General features: G+C 38.8%; 1 protein-coding gene across 4 annotated transcripts in view; it reads right to left on the bottom strand.

Moving 5' to 3' along the window:
• Window positions 1–231: 231 nt before the first annotated feature.
• The window catches only part of HELZ (helicase with zinc finger), a 90,266-nt gene continuing 74,939 nt past the window's right edge, over window positions 232–15,558 (bottom strand). For all 4 annotated transcript variants that reach the window (XM_063351929.1, XM_063351930.1, XM_063351931.1 and 1 more), the window contains 9 exons: window positions 15,064–15,115; window positions 14,037–14,230; window positions 11,414–11,624; window positions 10,858–10,934; window positions 10,143–10,710; window positions 9,533–9,773; window positions 7,878–8,391; window positions 4,800–5,052; window positions 232–1,807 (listed from right to left, as the gene is read on the bottom strand). In XM_063351929.1, the coding sequence (XP_063207999.1) occupies window positions 1,476–1,807; window positions 4,800–5,052; window positions 7,878–8,391; window positions 9,533–9,773; window positions 10,143–10,710; window positions 10,858–10,934; window positions 11,414–11,624; window positions 14,037–14,230; window positions 15,064–15,115 (2,442 nt within the window). In that variant the 3' untranslated portion in view covers window positions 232–1,475. The remainder of the gene's footprint in view (window positions 1,808–4,799; window positions 5,053–7,877; window positions 8,392–9,532; window positions 9,774–10,142; window positions 10,711–10,857; window positions 10,935–11,413; window positions 11,625–14,036; window positions 14,231–15,063; window positions 15,116–15,558) is intronic.

Genomic DNA, 15,558 nt, shown 5'->3' with positions numbered 1-15,558 from the left:
ACGAACAGCCTGCGAGACCAGAAATCTTTACCGACAAAGTTTATCTTCTGAGTTTTCAGTCACACTTTTTACTTTAATTTTTAAATATCCCATAACCGTATTTTTTTTTCAGTTTGTATTCCTGAAGGGCCAGGTTTGTGAAGAACTTAGAGCAGAACTCATATAGATAAATAACCTGGAAACCATTCTTGTCCCCCAAAGATTTAGATTAATTTGGATACAGCTTTGACAAACATTAAATCTCTTCTTTAATGATGTTCCTCAAACAAAACAGTTAGCAAAATATCTGAATTTCCTTGTATAATGTCACATTTTAATGTAAACATCAAATAATGTACCAAAAGTTTTACCGGAAAAAAAAAAAAATTAAAGCGGCACAATTCTTTATACCACTGGAGAAGGGGGGAGGAAAAAGCCAGATTACAAACATTTACACATGCATAGTGGAAAAAAAAATTAAACAAACAAACAAAAAAGTATTTTACTAAATTCACGCATTTTTTTTTAAAATAGTTATTAAATCTACTAAGCACCAACATACCTAAAAATTTATTTTCAGCTTCATGATTCATTTAAAAAACCTATCAAATTAACTTTTCAAACAAGCTTATATTACTAGCTTGTCCAAAAATAAAATGTAGAGGGTTTTTTTGTGTTTTTTTTTTTTTTTCTTTTTTATTGTTGTGGGTTTTTTGGGGGTTTTTTGGGTTTTTTTGGGTTTTTTTGGTTTTTTTTGTTTTTTTTTTTTTTTTTTTTAAAGTATACCAATACTTTTTATCTGAATGTTTCCAAACAATGGCATAGGTGTCTGCAAAGAATGCCTTTACTTTACCCTACAGTGGATGGAAAATACAATACCACATCATACAGAATCTAAAACTATAAAAGTCTGAGAATGCAGCATCCCTTCACAAAAAAGCTGATAAAACTGAAAGTATTTAGAAGATGCTGCACCTTTATTTAAAAAAAAAAAAAATTAAATGAATTTAAGCAGAAATAACATACATTTTTACATTAACTGGCCATTTCTGGTACAGAAACCCAGCATAGTATGCTAATGTTATTGAATAAATGTAAATGCTACTTACAATCTTCTTAAATACAATTTAGACAAACTTTTTTTTTTCTTTTTTTCCTTTTTTCTTTTTTTTTTTTTCCTTTTTTTGAAGTTGTACAGGTAACCTCTCAGCTGCTAGTTTAACGCAACATATCATTAACATTACACAAATTAAAAAATAATGTGTGTGTGTTTTCCTACAGAAAAGCTTCCAAAAGAACCGACCCACATCAAAAAAATGCAAAATAATGGAATATAATTAAAAAATTAGTTGCAAGTCTAGCAGCAAAGCAATTAAGTGAGGATATATTTACTAATATAAACAAAGGGAATATTTGCAACTACAGGTGAAGCCCCAACTACCTTAGATCTACTGACACAAATAAAAATTAAATTCTCTCTAAAAAAAATAATCTGGTTATTTAAAATAGGAGTAAAAGCCATTGCTACCTGATGAACTACCTAGGCTAAGTTCCTGAAACAAAGACAAAGGGTCGCTATTCTTTTTTGTCTGCTCAGGAGGAGGTTTGGGCTTTGGCGGAGCCCGCAGAGCACTTGCGTAGGACATGACGGGCTTGTTCCCCCCCGCGTTCTGCTGGCTGGTGCTGTTGGACTCCACGATCTGCTTGTTGGGCATGAGAGGTGGGAACTGGCCCAGGTGTTGGAGCACGCTGTAGTTGAAGGAATTGGAGAGCTGGATGTTTTCGGCCTTCAGGTGTTCCTCTGGGGGCTTGACCGTCTTCGGAGGAGCTGCGAAAGGAGGAACCAGACTTTGTCTAAATGAAGAGCTCCGACTAAGGAAATCTATTACAGCAACCCCAAACAAGCACCGAGGGGGCACTGAAACCACCTCTCCTGGTAGCCACCACCACCAATTTTCCGTATTTAGTCACTCTGGGTCCTAGGAGATTTCTTATTATTCTACCTAGCTTCACTCCCAACCATTGGATCTTCCATTACCCTTGTCCGCAATGCCGAGCAGCCTGACATTATTAAACGTCTTCTCCACGTCCGCCTGCCTACAGAGTTCCTAACACCGAACCTGCGATCCTGCCCAGCCGGCTCTAGCAGAGCGCTGGAGGTAAACTGCTTCAGAACGGGATATACTCTAAACACTTTATCCACTGAGACAGCACAAAGAGTATTTCACTCTTCTTGCTTTATAGCTTAATAGGCTAAAATTAAAATTTACAGCACCGTATGTAATTCACTCTCAAACAGCAATTCAGAGTCCTGAATGCCAACCAACTCATTATCGATATTTTAGTCTGAATGCATTCCTGCTAATTGATACGTTCTTGCTCCACATTTAACAACTCCTGTAACTGTCAGAAAAAATGGTGCTTTAAACCATGGGTATAAAACTGCTTTCAAGTGAATTTCCTGAATCCTAATGAGGCATCTTACTTTTGGCTGCAGAATTCTGCTCTTACACAGCTAGAGAAACTCGACACTGAAATGCAGGTATATGTTCTATCTAAAATAGCCTAGGACCTGGGCAACAGAAAAATGGAAAGAACATAAGCAAAACAGTTTTGCTAGGGTTGCTACGATTAAAAAAAGAAAACCAGAACACAAGCAAAAAAACGTCCCCAAAATAACCACAGCACTCAACAGAAGGCAAGTAATGACAAGCAGGGCCACAGGTGAAAGCTACATGTGGCAGAAGCGTCTAACAGAAGAAAAAATATGAAATAAACATCTTGAATATGAACTTAAATCGTTTTCTTTCTATCAACATAAAAAGCAATGCAAATCAAGCTCTCAAATTGCAATTTTGGAAAGTGCCTGCATATAACAAGACAATTCACAGCAGCTCTCCCTGCACTCCATAAATCCACGTGGATTTAACCCAATCCTTGTGCCGCAGCCGTTTCTGTACTGGAAACACAAGCCCTTGAACGGTCTGGAGTCGTGATCGCTCACTCTCAGGCAACGAATACACAGGACTAGTTCACAGCATCTCATTCTCATGGGGTTTTATTTCATGGATAAAAATCAATAGTAACCAGAAACGCTGAAGTTACTGGTCATTAACCCTTAGCACTATAAAACACATTTGGGCTTTAAATACGATCATCGTGGCCAGCGAGCTGTAAACGCGGAAAAGCACAGCGCCCATAAAGATGGGGATTTGTTTGCACGAACTATTAGATGCAGGGTAACGTTGCATATACATTTATTTACAAAACAGAAACCATGCTTAACTACAATAACAAATATTTTCATAGCAAGTGCAGATATTAGTCAAAACTTGCCCCTTCCGTTTGGGAGTTATTATTTGACAGCAGATGTGTGGATATGGTACTTTTCACACACACACCTTTCCTCTGAGGATTTTACTCACAAAGGTGCTCTCAACCTTTACAATAACGTAAGGAAATGTGGTACCAGCTGATCCCACCGTCATCTCGCCAGGGTGCTGAGCTCCTGGCAGGTAACGCCCGAGCCCGGAGAGCCACCGCAGAGACGGGTGCCACTCCTGATGACACACTGTCCTGCACTCAGCTCCTTCATTTTCAGTCAAAATATAAAAAGATTGAAGGAGGTGCCCTGAACTCGAAGCTTTGAACTAAGTACAAAAGATGCTGCCATAAATATGGTTTTGTAAAATAACATTTTCACACTTTGGAAATGAAAATGCACATTAGGAACTTAACTCTTGAGCGCTGTCACTGATACAAACAGCTTTTCTTCTATTCAGTCTACACTGCATGTTTCTACTTCACAATTACTATACTATGAAATTACAAGATGTTTTAAGTTTATAAATTTGACCAAAAGCAATTAGATCTTTTAAGGGCAATAAAACCAACTTATAAATAAGTTTTCACATTATTAAGTGTTTTTAATACACTGGAAGAGTTTTCATATGTTTATTAATTCTATTTTTAATTATCATTGAAGCCTTTCAAGCAAAATCATGGAGAAGAAACTGTACTATCTCGGTAATTTTGGTTTTTTACAAACATTAAAAATATGGAGAACATAAGAATAGCTGCACTGCTCCAACCCTCTACTTGCAGCTTTTTCTAATCACTGAAAAGCTAATTGAGTTTCTCTCTGCTAAACCAATCAGCACTGCTGCTACCACCAGGGACGCCAGGGTCCAGTGTGATTCCTCCACGGCGAGAGTTTAAACTTCATCATTACTTTGATGAAGTACCAGAATTTACAAGGAAATACACTGAAATTAGTAATTCAAGTTTGTGTCATTCCTCGTCCAGACTGTAATATCAACAAGAAACATCACTGACTCTGGAAACAGATAATCTATCTTGCAAATAAATCCCGTTAGTAACCTTAGCTCCTTCTGGCACAAACTCAGTTGCGCTTGAAACCACCGTAAGAGTATGCGTGGGTTTACTAGAATTTTTGTGACAAGACTAAGAAGCAGTATTGCTTTTTGTAGATGGAGAATACTCAACAGTTTCTTCTTTAGACATCAGCAATGTTCTGGGATGTTAAAAAGATTGCAAATGAAAATAGGATTACTCTAAGAAAACCTTTAACTACTAAAACAATGAATACTTCAAAAATCTTGTGCTTAAATTAGTTGGGATTTGAAGAGATGGCAGGAAACATCTGTGGAAAAAAAAAAAAAGAAAAGAAAAAAAAAAACACACAAACAAAAAATGAAAAACCAACCAATCCTTTCATTCAGACTTGCTCACTCCAGCCTAAATAGTCTACTTACCGGAGCAGAGAGAAGCAGAGAAGCAAAGATCAAGTCTGTACGTACCTAACAGCTCCCGGGGTGGAACTGCTCTGGTGGCTCCGTTGCATGGAATGTTTGGGTACGGGGCAGATGAGGAGGAGTTTACCCACAACTCAAGTGATGAATAGTTGAAAGATGACTGGTTACTGTGGTCCTGAAGCTCTTTACACTGACCAAGACTGTCTTGAGGAGTGCTTAATTCTTCAGAACAAGCCTGGACTGAACTAGAGGAAATTCGTCTTTGGTACAACGGCCTGCCTGGTCCTCTTGGTTCATACTGTGAACAGCAAAACAAAACAAAAAAAAGGCCTTTTGCTCCTTTTATTCAACTACATGTATCAAATATCATTCTTCCAGCCAACTTCTTTCCCTGCAATGTCTTACGGAAAAAAAAAGAAAAAAATTCCCTTGTATTTAGAAAAAAGATCTAATACATTTCAAGTTATATGTTGTATATTGCAGTCACTGATAACGTATTTTAATCGCACAAAACAGACACAGAATTTTAAAGGAAGTGCAAAGAGCATCAACTGAGATTCCTTAATTCTTATCAGCCTTTACATATCTCACTCCTATGTGGGAGACATATCAAACAGCGAGGAGGAAGATACCCAGCATTTACAAAGGAAGCAAAGGAAGCACAGCACCATAAATGAGCAAGAGAAAATGTTCAATCACAATAAAGAGAGGAAAAAATGCCTCTCAGTTTCCAAAGGAAAAATGAGTGCCTTGTATTGCAGGACTTGGGGAAGCACGATCCAGTTGTATACTGGATTTTGTGTACGTATGAGGAGTGTGTGCCCTCAGGAGAAATAGTGCACAGAATTTTATCTGAAGCCACAGAAATTACTTGCTTCCATAAACCCTGTAGATCATGCAGATGAAGACGGCAGGAGCTCCATTAACGAACCTGTTGGCTTCAAGAGTTCAGATTTAAGGACTCTCTAAACTTTCTTAAGATTCAAAGCAAGTCTGTTGCGTTACAGTTTATTTTTATAAATCAACACAGTATTGGCTCCCTTCTGCACTGCACTGACTAACAAGAGCACAAATAACAGAAAAGTCATAGATGTAAATCTGTACTTGGTAAAGGGAAAAAGTAAACATCCTAGTGAAATGTCACAAAAATATAGCTAAATAAACATCAAATAACTTGCTTGCAATGCCCCAATATCATTATTATATCATCCACAAAAAACAGACAGGGAAAAAAAGCGCATGAAAGAAAACTGTAATATCTCATTACAGCCGCCACACTACTATGATATATCAAGGGAACAGCACTTAGATATCCTGTCACCCTACTCTCTTGAGGATATTCTTCTGTAACAAAAAAAAAACAAATTCAGAAGTTACTGCCTGAATCACACCCAACAAGTATACTTTATTGAGTTTAACAGGCAATTTGGTATGTAATGAGGAAGTTACCAAAGTTCTGGACACTTGCAAGTACAGGACCAGACAGAAGAACCTACGTATTCCCTTTGATATGCAGTTCAAATCTGGTTTGACTAAACACATGCAAAAGCTTTCAAGTATCAAGTCAATCAACAGTTCTCTAAATATCGATTGAGAAAACAGTTCAGTAAGGATACCAGAAGTCATGACATCCCCCCGATACCTGTCTTATACGAGGGATCTCTGTTAAAAATACACATAAAAGTGAATTTTTATTTCTTTGTGTATTCAGTCCTACCTATCAGCTGAACTAGCAGTCTTGGAAACTTTACAAGCAAGTCTCTGTCTTGTAACACTTCTACTGCATTTGGCATTTCTGTCACACATTTCGAAAGGAAGAAGAAATAAGAACTAAAACGAATTTGCACTAATTACATAAAGGCTCACTCTATTTGTCTTCAGATAGCAGGAGCTGTCACAAACTCTATAGGATTATTTATTAGTTTATTAATGCTGAAAAGTCATTGTTCCTATGTCCCGCTGTACTGACCGCATTAACTGTTGTCACGAAGCGTTAGACTTTATACAAGGTGGTATGTCCTAATGGACCGAGACGTAGAATTTCTAAATGTCTATAAAACCTTACTACAGCTCTAGCTGGGCCTGAGGACGCCATTAACCTCTCTGGATCCGTGTAAGACAGAAATTTGTAAAATGCACTGGAATGCCATTTTAGTTATTGTGCTCGGGCACATAATCAAAATATTTTGAGAAGTCAAAAGACAAAGTATGTATTATGTAGTGACGAGCAGGGACACCCCCACAGCTTCTGTAAAAACCTTGACAAAAATGCATCCCAGAATGAGCCATTTAAGTACAAATATTGGATTACATGCAGTCAGTGCAAGATTATCCAAGAATATTAAGTCTGACATTCCTGGAATACAACCTGGCTCCAGCATACTCCGCGTCTACGTATCATACACTCCTTAGCGCTCCGGATTCCAACAGGGATTAAAAACTCCCGTTCAGAACGTGACCTGTCCTGGCTGTATGAGCTTGCATAGTCTGCATCCCATCACTCACCCCTCGGAGCCCAGAACAAAAAGAGATCAAGAGGGACAGAGCCAGCTCTGGGGTGGCAGGGTTTGTGCTGGAGCCAGATCCACAAAGCACAGCTGGACACCTCTGCACTGACTTCCCCCCAAAATACTCAGCATGGCTTTTGCACAGAACCAGCTCAGGTCAGGTGGGATTTATTAAATCAGGTTTTGTACCACGTTGAAACAACTGCACTGCTACGGTCTCCAGTTCATATGAAAAGTAACTCAACCGTGTTCACGGTTTAAGACTGAGCCAACTGGCTGGCTGATTCAAGATGACTTTCCAGAGAGACATTTCAAGAGTTTTCACCTGGGGTAGGTAAATGACACGCAGATAACAGAGCAACGATTGCAAAAAAACTATGAGTAACATTCAAATAGCCAAGACCTCCAGTTTAGTAGAGAAAATGTCATACCTGCAGTGATGATACCCACGAATACGCACAGGGCGAACAGAGAAGACGTAGAGAAAATTTCTACCTCACAGAAATTCCCAGTGTGAGCTTTTGATATGTGAGGTATTTTTCATTCATTACCACTTTTGAATATAATTTGATATTAAAATGACAGGACAATTGCATACGCAGAGAAAAATGCCTACCTCTTCTAGGCTGTGGAGCGAAGAAGCAGATACTGCTCGAGATGCGAGTGGATGAAATGGCTCCTGACCGACTGCATGCTGATGATTCGGTATTTGTATAAAAGGGTTTTGTTGCGACCTATGGGGCAATGGAGGTATACCGTAATGAAAGCCCTGCCCCATAAGGTGATTCTGCTGTAGGTTAGCATAAGTCCACGATCCATCAGGCTGCAGGTATTTCAAGGGAGATGGGGTTATATGTTCAGATGGCATCGAGAAAGGGGGATTGTATATTTGGGGTAAATGCTGCTGAAATGCTGGGTTACTGGGTATTTCAATGTCTCTGTTGTTTTCAGCGAAGTTAGGAAAGTGACCGCTGTGGTTAGAGTTGCAGGAAGGAGAAGGGAGTGCTGGTGGGCTTCTGGGCTGAACTTGTCTGTATTGCAACAGTCTTGACTGAGGGGGTGGCATTTCAGCTAAGTCCCGACTTTCGCTTTGATCACGGTGTGACAGTTCTCTCAGCAAATCCTGGAACCTGTATTGACAGAACAAATATATCAAGAAAAAGAAAAAATGTTTTCCTGAAATCCCACTCTTTTTGAGGTGGAGAAAACTCAAAGCGCAAAACACTGAATTTAAATATACTCATCTTCGCGCTTACTGACCCTAACTTCAAAGGATATGACTGTGAGCAATCAGAAATTAGGCACAAGAGGATTAACTGGATGAAATACCTACCTGAATTATCTCAAAGTTTTAATAACTCTTGAGATTTCCTTTTCAGTCACAAGAATCAATTTTTTGTTATCTCTTAAGAGACAACTAAGGCAAGGATTTCCTGCTTTATTATACAAAGTAGTTAAAGAAATTTTAACCCCTTAAAAAGCAAAAAAACCCAGAACAACCAGGGATTCCCCTCACTTGCACAATATACTTCCAAACTTCTTCAAAAGGTCAAGAACATTCAATTCAGCACTTCCCAGAGTCAGATAAGAGGGCATTTGGATGCTTTACTATGGCTATAACAAACCAGATGGAAAATAAAGCATAGTGGGAGATGACAGTAAACAGAGGCAATTTAAAAATCCAGCCTTTACAATATACATGATTAAAGCTGATGACCGCTGGAACCATTTTTCAGTTTATGTTCAACAGCTTCCTTTCTTGCCCCTCTCATGCTCCATCTTAAATATAAGCATTTTTTTTAATCTGCTTTTAAAAGCAAAGGCTTTTTGAAACGGAAGAAAAGTTTAGGTTTTACTGGGGAGCAGTGCTTGGGGAGGGGGTTGGTTTGTTTCTTTTCAAGCACATAAATTTGAGACTGCCAATTCAATTTGAAGAATTTACAACTTAAATAGGCCTTAACTACACTCGGACACCTCTTTTATAAACCCAAGGTTGTTACTCTCTATCCGTTTCTTATTCCGTAAACACAGCACTGAAAAGCTCCATAAAAGTATTTTTTCCACTGCAGCTTTACTACCCAATATACTAACAGAAGAAAGCATAACACATAATAAAAGCATAGTTGTAAGTCAGCCTGCCAACTCTTTCACCCTTCATAATAACAGCAGCGAAAAGCAATACCTTAAGTGTCTTGCACTTGATCACCATGTTACAGACAGGTGCCCACTGCTCAGTTTTATACAAGCTCTGATGACTCAGTAAACAAATACCTTGAATATGTTGCCTCTGTTTCATCTTCTGTATTACTGGCAAGTTTCCAGTTTGCCCTAACTTGCTGCTGCTGATGCAATCCAATTGGTTGCTGAGGAAGATGTGGTAGATGAGGATGGTGATGGTGTTGATATGGAATAGTGCCTTGACTGAGATAGGCATTATGTTCATTCCATTGCTGTAACCTGGCTTGTTGTTGCTGCCTTATTGTTTCCAAAGCTACATTTCCATGCATGCGATCTATAAAAATAGTTTTAAGAAAAAATTTTATCTAATGCCCCTTTTTAAAGATCTTTACGTCAGAAAAAAAAGAATACTTTTTATACAGTATATTCCAGGCCCTATTATACACTAACTGCATTGCAGTGTATAACCTGGTTATTTAAATCATATGGAAAATCATATAAACATGAATCTTCTAATAAAGTGCTGAATATTCAAACATGCCTCAAGCAGCAAATTATGCTCAATGACATTACTTATGGAAACTAACCCAGCAATGACCCAATTCAGAGCAATATGCCTGAAAAGGTAAATACCTCCCTTCATTTTCACTTCAATGTAGTTATAATTGCACACTCTGAATTTAAATGAAGAAAAGTCACCTACCTAAAGTGTCCCCTAAGGGCATTCCTGATGGATTCTCTTCAATGAAGTTGTTCAAGTGGGTTGGCAGAACAGGGTTGTGCTGTGCAATAGGCCTCAAAGGATTATTGACTTCTTGTAACATAGGTGGGGGGTGTTGTTCTGAAATCACAGCATCTACAGCAGGAGAATGCGGTCGGTGGGGAATTGGATTATTAAAAAAAGACTGGCTGGGGCCTGCCGGGTAAGCAGGGGAAAGCTGCGAAGGTGGTGGAGGCTGCTGATTCAAATGGTTATGCTGCTGAACTACCTGGCTTTGCTGGGGTGGCATTTGGTTTTGTTGTTCAGGCAAATGATTTTGTTGTTGACTTAAAAGGTTTTGCTGCTGTTGCAGAGGATATGGCTGCCTTGGTAGCTGTGACAGGTGCTGGAAGTGGCGGTTGGGAACTGCGTACTGGGAGTGGGGTGGGGTGAGATGGAGATTCAGCTGCCTGGGGTTAAGATTATCTTTGCGATGAAATTTAGCGTTAGGATAACCAACGCCAGAACGTGACTCTGGGCTTCTATTCTGAGAATGTGCTTCTAAGTCAACCTAGAAAAAGAAAATGAAAAACTCTGAAAAATCACATAAAAAAACCTACACAAAAAACATGTCAGTAACGAATAAATTCATTAAAAGAGAGAATATTAAAAAACAAACAAAAAAACCCACCCACACACCCAAACAAGACAAACCCACCTGCTTGGATTCCAGAGGTTTCTTCTCAGGTGTTCGAATTTTACTGATTTCAGGTCCAGCAGTGTTTTCACTTTTACCTAAAAGAGGTAATAAGTTTCAATAGAAAAATTATTATTTATTGGGTTTTTTTCCCCCCAAGACGCAGAAAATTTAGACTTAATAGTATAGCACTTACAGCATCATAGACATTTAATATAATTTACCCAGATAACACTTCTCCTTTAAACTCTGCACTTTGTTCATCAATCATCACTAAGTAGTTCTTCCAACTTAATTGCAAATAACATCAGCAGTAGTTACCACTGGACTGCAGAACAGAGACAGACCAATTTTACAACACACACACATCCCAACTTTGTTTACTTTCTCCTCTGAATCTCTCAATATCGTACTTATTCTATCTGTAATGGCAAATGACAGGTTATTTCCCCAGCTCTGTAGATCCCTCGATGTCGCTTAAAAGAGACACAGAAGAAAATTCTTTCCGCAATACCCTATTTAAAGTACACACTCCCTCAAAACAAAATTAATCTGCAATGCAATTTCAACAACTAACCATTTCGACTTTGTTCGTGTTGCTCCTTGTCCTGATGCTGAAGCTGCTGCTGCTGTCCTAGGCTAACTGGTGAGTGATGTCCCAGGCCATAAGGAATAGGAGACCCACGCCCATGTGCCTGTAACAGGTTCATATTATATGCCATAGCTGCTTGATGAGTAATGATTCGAGGGTCAACTGCAAACCTACCCTGATACCCCGTCCATGGTACCTACGTAATTTAAGAAAAAAAAAAAAAAAGGGAAAAAGATGCAATCACATTAAAGGAAGTACAGTAACGAGCACACTGATATTCGGTCAGTAACAAGCAGTTTTCCACGCGTTGGATGACCTGACACGCTAACACACAACTGCCGGTGGTGCTGGGAAGGGAGAGCAATACGGGCAGGCTTAGCAGCAAGGGGCAGAGAGCAGAGATTTTGAAGGACTACCCTGGGGGAAAAAAAAATTGTATCAAAACCAGTTCTTCTCTCAGTGGTTTAAAAATTCGGAGAGAAAAGACTGATTGACAAAACGTATTTTAATAAACTTTATATTAATCTCTTCTCTAAATAATAGAAGTGGGTGAAGTTCAAGAAAATAAAAAGCCCTTTCTCTTGGTAGTTAAAAGAGGCATTAGGCTACGTCTTAACGGGGAAACAGAGAGAGAACCCTCTAACCTGAGGAATTCGGTATGATCCTTTTACCACCTAGCATTGTGATCTCGTCACACAGAAGGAGCGGGCACACCGCACCTCTGCACCGCGAGACGCTTAGTGAAGTAAGAGGACTACTGGCGGAATCAAGAGACTATCGATATGTTAAGAATGACAGGGCCACTCCAAAGTGTCTATGCTACATGACGCATGCATTGCAGATCATCTTCCTAAATATTGGCAGTAAAATCCACCTCCTGAAAGCGTGTAAAAGAGTCAGGAATTTTTACGTTTTAAATTTTATTCCTAAAAGGAATGCAAAGGAAGACAGCTCTGTATCAAATTAGTTCAATCTCATCCCGTAGGGAATTTATTAAAAAGAGGAAAATGTATGAATAAGAGGAGAGTGCAGGGAAAGTAACCATCAACACTCGGGCTGACAAAGCATCCTTTACTGATGACAGCAGACAACCTCCTCGTGTTTTTACCTTGGATATGGAAACTACCTTAAACAAAGCAAAGAGATCATTTTATCTTACATGAACATAAACACGTTGCACTGCAGTCCCTACTTGTTTTAAGTGTAACAACTTCCATGTAATTCTTTTTTTAAATTAGTATTTGCCCTTGAAATGTGCACTTTGAACTTTAGCTTTAGGCTACTGTCGCATCTGTACAATCTCAAATCATCTCCAACAAGCTTCTTTGCAAATGCAGCAGTATCGTTAGTACCTCAGTCTTCCCACTTAATTATTTTTAAAAATCCATCCTCAGGGAAGGTGCACTCAAAATACTTACTTTTAATATGTTTCTTTTGATTGGAAATACATAAAAATATATTAACCTTGAAACAATAAGACAGAGCTTTTTAAATTATCTTGGTTTGATATTAATATAATGTGAGCAAGCATGACAAAGATACAGCTGCTGGCCTTCTCATTGCATTTAAATTTATCCATCAAACGCAGATTTCTGGTGAGCTAGGAAAAAGGAAAATTCCTTGACTTCGCAAAGAAAACCAATCTATAGCTGCCAGCTGATCCAACACCTACAACTGAAACTAGAGTCTCTACGGCAAGTCCCCTATAGAGCATCCATTACCTAAACTCCAACAGAGGACTTATATAATTATTAAAACCCAAATGAACTACATGCCAATGTTTAGCATTACGAATGGAGTCAAACACATCTGCACGTGTGGGTTCCTTGTCCTTCACGTCTTCAGGAGTTGTGTACAACACATACGTGTTAATCCACAACATCACTTCTGCTGCCTTGGTTCTTCCCGCCCTATTCTCCTGCTGGAATATCGGACTGTGGAGGTTAAAAATAAAGTAGCAACTGCTCCTTTAGTTTGTGTAAGTTTTGGTGAGAGAGTTTTATTTGTAATGCAAAATTCCAAACTTAAATGTTGCCTAAAAGACCCGATTAGGGATCTTCATTGTGTTCTTAAATGCCATTAAGGAAAAGGATTGGAGAGGAAACTGGTTTGCTATGAGGTTCTGGAAGGGGAAAACATCCCATTATGCTTATTTTTCTTATCACTTCACTTCAGACACCTTGCACTGCAGACATCCAAAGCTGGTAATTTAAACTGTATGAAGCCAATAAAGAGAAACAAGCTCTGTCTGAATCACCTATGTCTCTCCAATGATTAAGAACTGGACTAGGCAATTAATTCAGATGCAGGTATCTCAAGTCAGATGAGACAGATCCCACTGGTGTGCTTAAACCTAGAGCTGAGAAAATACACCAAATTACACGAACATGAAATTGCTTTTAGGCTGCCTGGAGGTATTTGTGGGAGCAGTGTTAAGTCCTCATTTTCTGGTGGTCCTCTGCACAGCCACTCCTAGAGCCAGCTAAGCCCGCATATTTGAAGCAAAGTGCTGAAAAAGCCCGCAAAATATTTACTGATTTTGGCGTTCATTTTTGTACATACAATAATTGGGGAGGGAGGGGGGTCTAAACAGAAAATGATTTCTTACAGGCAAAGGCACAGACATGACCATATTTCCTCCATAGACAGCAGGTACATAGAGAATACTTGTCCCAGTGTGTGGATCTATCCTTTGAACAGGACTCGGAGATTTCCCCAGATTGGGGTGAGGTCCCAGAGGAGGAGGGGGAGGAGTATATGCTCGGATAGGATTTCCAATTAAAACAGAAGGATTGGGCTGAACTGAAAAAAAAAGAAAAAAAAAAAGATTATACAGACAAATAAAAGAAGTTACATACACAAAAAGAATATGAATACTATCTATTTCTTTCTTTTTTCATCTTAATAGCATCTATCTTTACAAAGCATGTGTGCAACTCTCTAACAGCATAGGTCTGCCACACCGAGAGAAAGCATTAATCAAATCCCATATCCTATTTCAAAAATCTGAAGAGGCAGAAAATACGAGTTGAGATATAGAGAAACAGGTAGCTGGTAACTGCATTAATGAAAGAATGTCCCAAACCAATTAAATATGCTGACAGTCAGAGCAGCTGTTAAACACTGCATCAAAAACTAGAATCATGCTTCTTTCTTTAGCAGGGAAGACAGGCTTTAAATTAGTGATTTTTCAAATTAATAACAAAATTATTACGCTGTTGCATGCTACCTTGCAAAAGTAGGATCAGTAGTATCTGGATATATGACAGCACAACATAAGTTCAAAGTACATCATAAAACAGTGCCCATGCAATATATGTCCTAACTCATAGTGCAAATACACTGGTAGAGTATTTTACATCATGAATTTCAAACACAGCCATTCTTATAAGGCCAACAACAATGTTGTGTTAAGGCTCTAACATCAATGTGCGCAACACCTATAAAGGGACAGCCTTGGAAAAACCTCATCTCCTCAGTCTATAACCTGTTTCCCAAATGCACACGAGAAGTAAATGGCTTTCAAATGGAGAACAGACCAGACAGTAACTTCACGTAAATTGAGTATCAACTTCGCTGAAGCCAAATCGGCGTGAGCTCTGAGGAATTCCTTCATTAACAGCAGAGATACTTACCAATTCCATCAGGTGGGAAGTGGTCGTTCTGGTTATGATGATGGACCTTGCCCTTTAAAAGGAAAAACAATCACAATAATGCTTTGTATTCTTATGTAAGCGAGAGTTTTTTATTTCAAGGAACATTATAATTAAATATAAAATAGACTTTGAAAGAAGTTAGTCCAACATTTCATTCTTACACATTCAACTGTCCAGTTCTATCACCTGACTACGAATTAATGAAGTTGGACATTAAATACCACTAATTCAATTAATCACTAGGTCGTTACCAGTCCCTCTGGGGATACTCCCTCCCAAGGCCTGTGTTAGATGCAAGGAGAGTTACAGCCAGCTACTGTCAAGTTTCTTTTCTCACTATTTTATAATTTACCACTGTCTCACTTCTTTTAGGAGCAGCACCTGGTACTAACGTAACTCTCCATATTCCTCTTCCATGGCAGCTCTTAGTGGCAGAATGATCCATTTTCTTTTCCAGGTTTCAACTCAAGAACC

This window comes from Chroicocephalus ridibundus, chromosome 14 (assembly GCF_963924245.1).
Source record: "Chroicocephalus ridibundus chromosome 14, bChrRid1.1, whole genome shotgun sequence".
NCBI lineage: Eukaryota > Metazoa > Chordata > Aves > Charadriiformes > Laridae > Chroicocephalus > Chroicocephalus ridibundus.
Note: the sequence above shows the minus strand (reverse complement) of the source record. Positions and strands in the feature narration are given on the sequence as shown.